Below are 2,624 nucleotides of genomic sequence, written 5' to 3'. Positions count from 1 at the left end.
TGGGTTATTGATAGAGAAGGGGATTTGTAAAGAAAGATGATAAAAAGAAGGGTTTGTTTTTTTTTTTCTGAACAGATTAAGATGAATAAAGGGACGTTCCAAGAGTACAGAGAGTGTTGTGGTGTTTATTGGATGAAGTAGGAAGTGAACCAGAGAGAGAGAGAGAGAGAGAGAGAGAGAGAGAGAGAGAGAGAGAGAGAGAGAGAGAGAGAGAGAGAGAGAGAGAGAGAGAGAGAGAGAGAGAGAGAGAGGGTAACTTTTTATTAAGTTTTTAATCATAAAAATATATAAATAAATAAACAAAAAAAACAAAAAAAACAAAAAAGAAAGGTAAAATCATCATTTCAAAAAAGTTTCAAGTAGATTGGACCAAACTGGCAATAAAATGAAAACTTTGGATTTGTGGCGCTAATCCAAACCTTTTTGGACCAAAATGACAATTTTCAGCAAACCACAAGGACCATTTGTGTAGTTTAGTCTAAAGGTTATAATAAATTGAAGCATAAATAAATAAATAATTATATGATATAATAAAAATATTAAAATATTAAGTAGAACAAAAACAAGGAAAATTTACTTTTTTTTACTGAAAAGTGAAAATTTAAGGAAAACGTTTTTGTTTTAAAACAAATAATTTATTTTCCGGTTACAAGTCTCAAGTTTGCTACAATGAGATTTAACAGAAGATGTAAATGGGAATCACCGGCGAACTTTCATTTTCCCCTCCTTACAAAAAACAAAATCTCAGACGGAGGGAAATCCTGTGCCCGTGAACTACAAAAAGTCGCCGGAATCTAAAATCCGACCAAACATATTTCCTTCCAGATCAAAATTTACGCTACAACTCATCATTTGAACAGATTCAGCAGATGCACTTCTCTTCCTCCTTGAGTAAAACTATACTCTCCAAGCCCACCGGCGCCGCCCAAACACGTTGTAGTCACGGAGTCTTCAGAATTCATCGACGGACTTCCCTGCCGCCGTTTCTCAGGGAAGCCTTTAACAGCTGTAAAGCTCTGATTTATATTGAGTTCAAGATCGTGCGATTGTGTCATGTTTGATGGCGACTCACCGGCTCGCCGACGCTTCTGCACTTTCGACCGCGGATGTGTGACCGGATCCTGAGGTTCGAGCAAGTCAAAGCGAGTTACATCTATTTCCGAGGAATCACCGAGTTTTGGCATCGCCGGGAATCCGTCGCTAAGCTCCGGGATCGGGCGTAAAGTGCCGCCTCGGAGAACTGTATCCACCGATGCTTGACACAGGTGCCAGTTCCCTGTCCACAAAAGTCCGACTGCTCCGTTGACTGGATTCACCGTCCGACCGGCAGCTTCAAATAATAGCGATTGAAAAAGAGCTGTAGATGCAAAATAAACTTAGGTAAGTCAAAAAGTAAAACGACTCCAATTTCCAAACCCTAGCATTGAATTTGTCATGCACTATCTACTTTAAATTACCGAAACAAACACACAGACACACACAAACAGTTGTTTGGAATCTAAAATTAAGCAAGTTTTTGAGCGAGGTGAGGTGGTTTACATGGACGTTGGGTTTCAGGAACGGCAGAGATGAAGGACATGAGACCGGCGCGGCCGAAGAATTTGGCAACGAATACGGTGGCGTGACCTTGAGCTTCAGGAGTATCAATCCACTGCAAACAGGGGCGGAGAATACAGCTATCGCTGCACCCTTTTCGGAGGACTCGGCATCCATTGCAACTCATGGTTGAAACGCCAGGTACTTCAGATTTACTCTCTGTGTTTGTGTGTGTGTGTGCGTGGTGTTTGCCGACAAATATACAGAGAGAGAGAGAGAGAGAGAGAGAGAGAGAGAGAGAGAGAGAGAGAGAGAGAGAGAGAGAGAGAGAGAGGATGAGGTTTGGAGGTGGAGAAATGAAACCGAGAGGAGAGATGGGGAAAATTGAGGGGAGAAGGGAATTTGTAAAGGAAGGGTGTTAGGGTTAAGTTAACCATGGTTGGGTTAAGAAAGTGGGTGGATTCCAAAGTATTGGGCGAGAGCGGCTCCGTGTTTTCGCGGAGATTTACCTCCGCTTCTATCTTTGGCTGCTTATTGGATAATATTTTGATGCCCTTTCACTTTCAGATATCACTTATTATTCACTTTTACTTTACTTTTCAATCAAATTACATTCTACGGTGACTTATCCGAATGGTCCCTATGGTTTCGAGGAATTTGTATTTTTGGTCTCTAAATTTTTTTTTAACTCGGATCGTCCTTATTGTTTCTTTTTGTTGCATGCTTAGTCTTCACCATACTTCAAAAGACCATAATGCCCTTTTCTATTTTTTTTTATTTTTTGTTATTTAAATAGTTATTAATATTTATTACTAAACATAGATGGGTCCCGCAACTACTCTCTTCCCAACTCTTTCCTATATCTTTGTCGGAAACACCTCATCGGACCTCACCATCCCACCCCTCAACCTCATTGCTTCTCCGGTAAGACTATCTTCCATCCAACGTTTCAACTGCAACTCATCAGTTCTTTATCTTACCTGAGCAATTAATGAACAAGTAAACATTAAATCAATGAAACTCATATACAATCTAATTACAAAAAGAACCCATATATAATCGATTAACCGAAAACACAAATACAATCT

At 39.9% G+C, this 2,624-nt stretch overlaps 1 protein-coding gene across 1 annotated transcript; it reads right to left on the bottom strand.

The window, feature by feature from the left end:
- Positions 1-600: 600 nt before the first annotated feature.
- LOC111902775 (LOB domain-containing protein 37) lies at positions 601-1,868 on the bottom strand. The gene is made up of 2 exons (XM_023898589.3): positions 1,540-1,868; positions 601-1,357 (listed from the first exon to the last, which is right to left on the bottom strand). Exons 1-2 carry the CDS (start codon positions 1,721-1,723, stop codon positions 849-851), a joined length of 693 nt encoding a protein of 230 aa, XP_023754357.1. The 5' UTR covers positions 1,724-1,868; the 3' UTR covers positions 601-848.
- Positions 1,869-2,624: the final 756 nt, after the last annotated feature.

Source organism: Lactuca sativa, chromosome 2, assembly GCF_002870075.4.
Source record: "Lactuca sativa cultivar Salinas chromosome 2, Lsat_Salinas_v11, whole genome shotgun sequence".
Taxonomy (NCBI): Eukaryota; Viridiplantae; Streptophyta; class Magnoliopsida; order Asterales; family Asteraceae; genus Lactuca; species Lactuca sativa.
Note: the sequence above shows the minus strand (reverse complement) of the source record. Positions and strands in the feature narration are given on the sequence as shown.

Coding starts and splice junctions, on each gene's coding strand:
- LOC111902775 (XM_023898589.3), bottom strand. CDS start 1,723: ATGAGTTGCAATGGATGCCGAGTCCTCCGAAAAGGGTGCAGCGATAGC. Junction 1,358..1,539: donor TCCTGAAACCCAACGTCCAT/GTAAACCACCTC, acceptor TTGCATCTACAG/CTCTTTTTCAATCGCTATTA.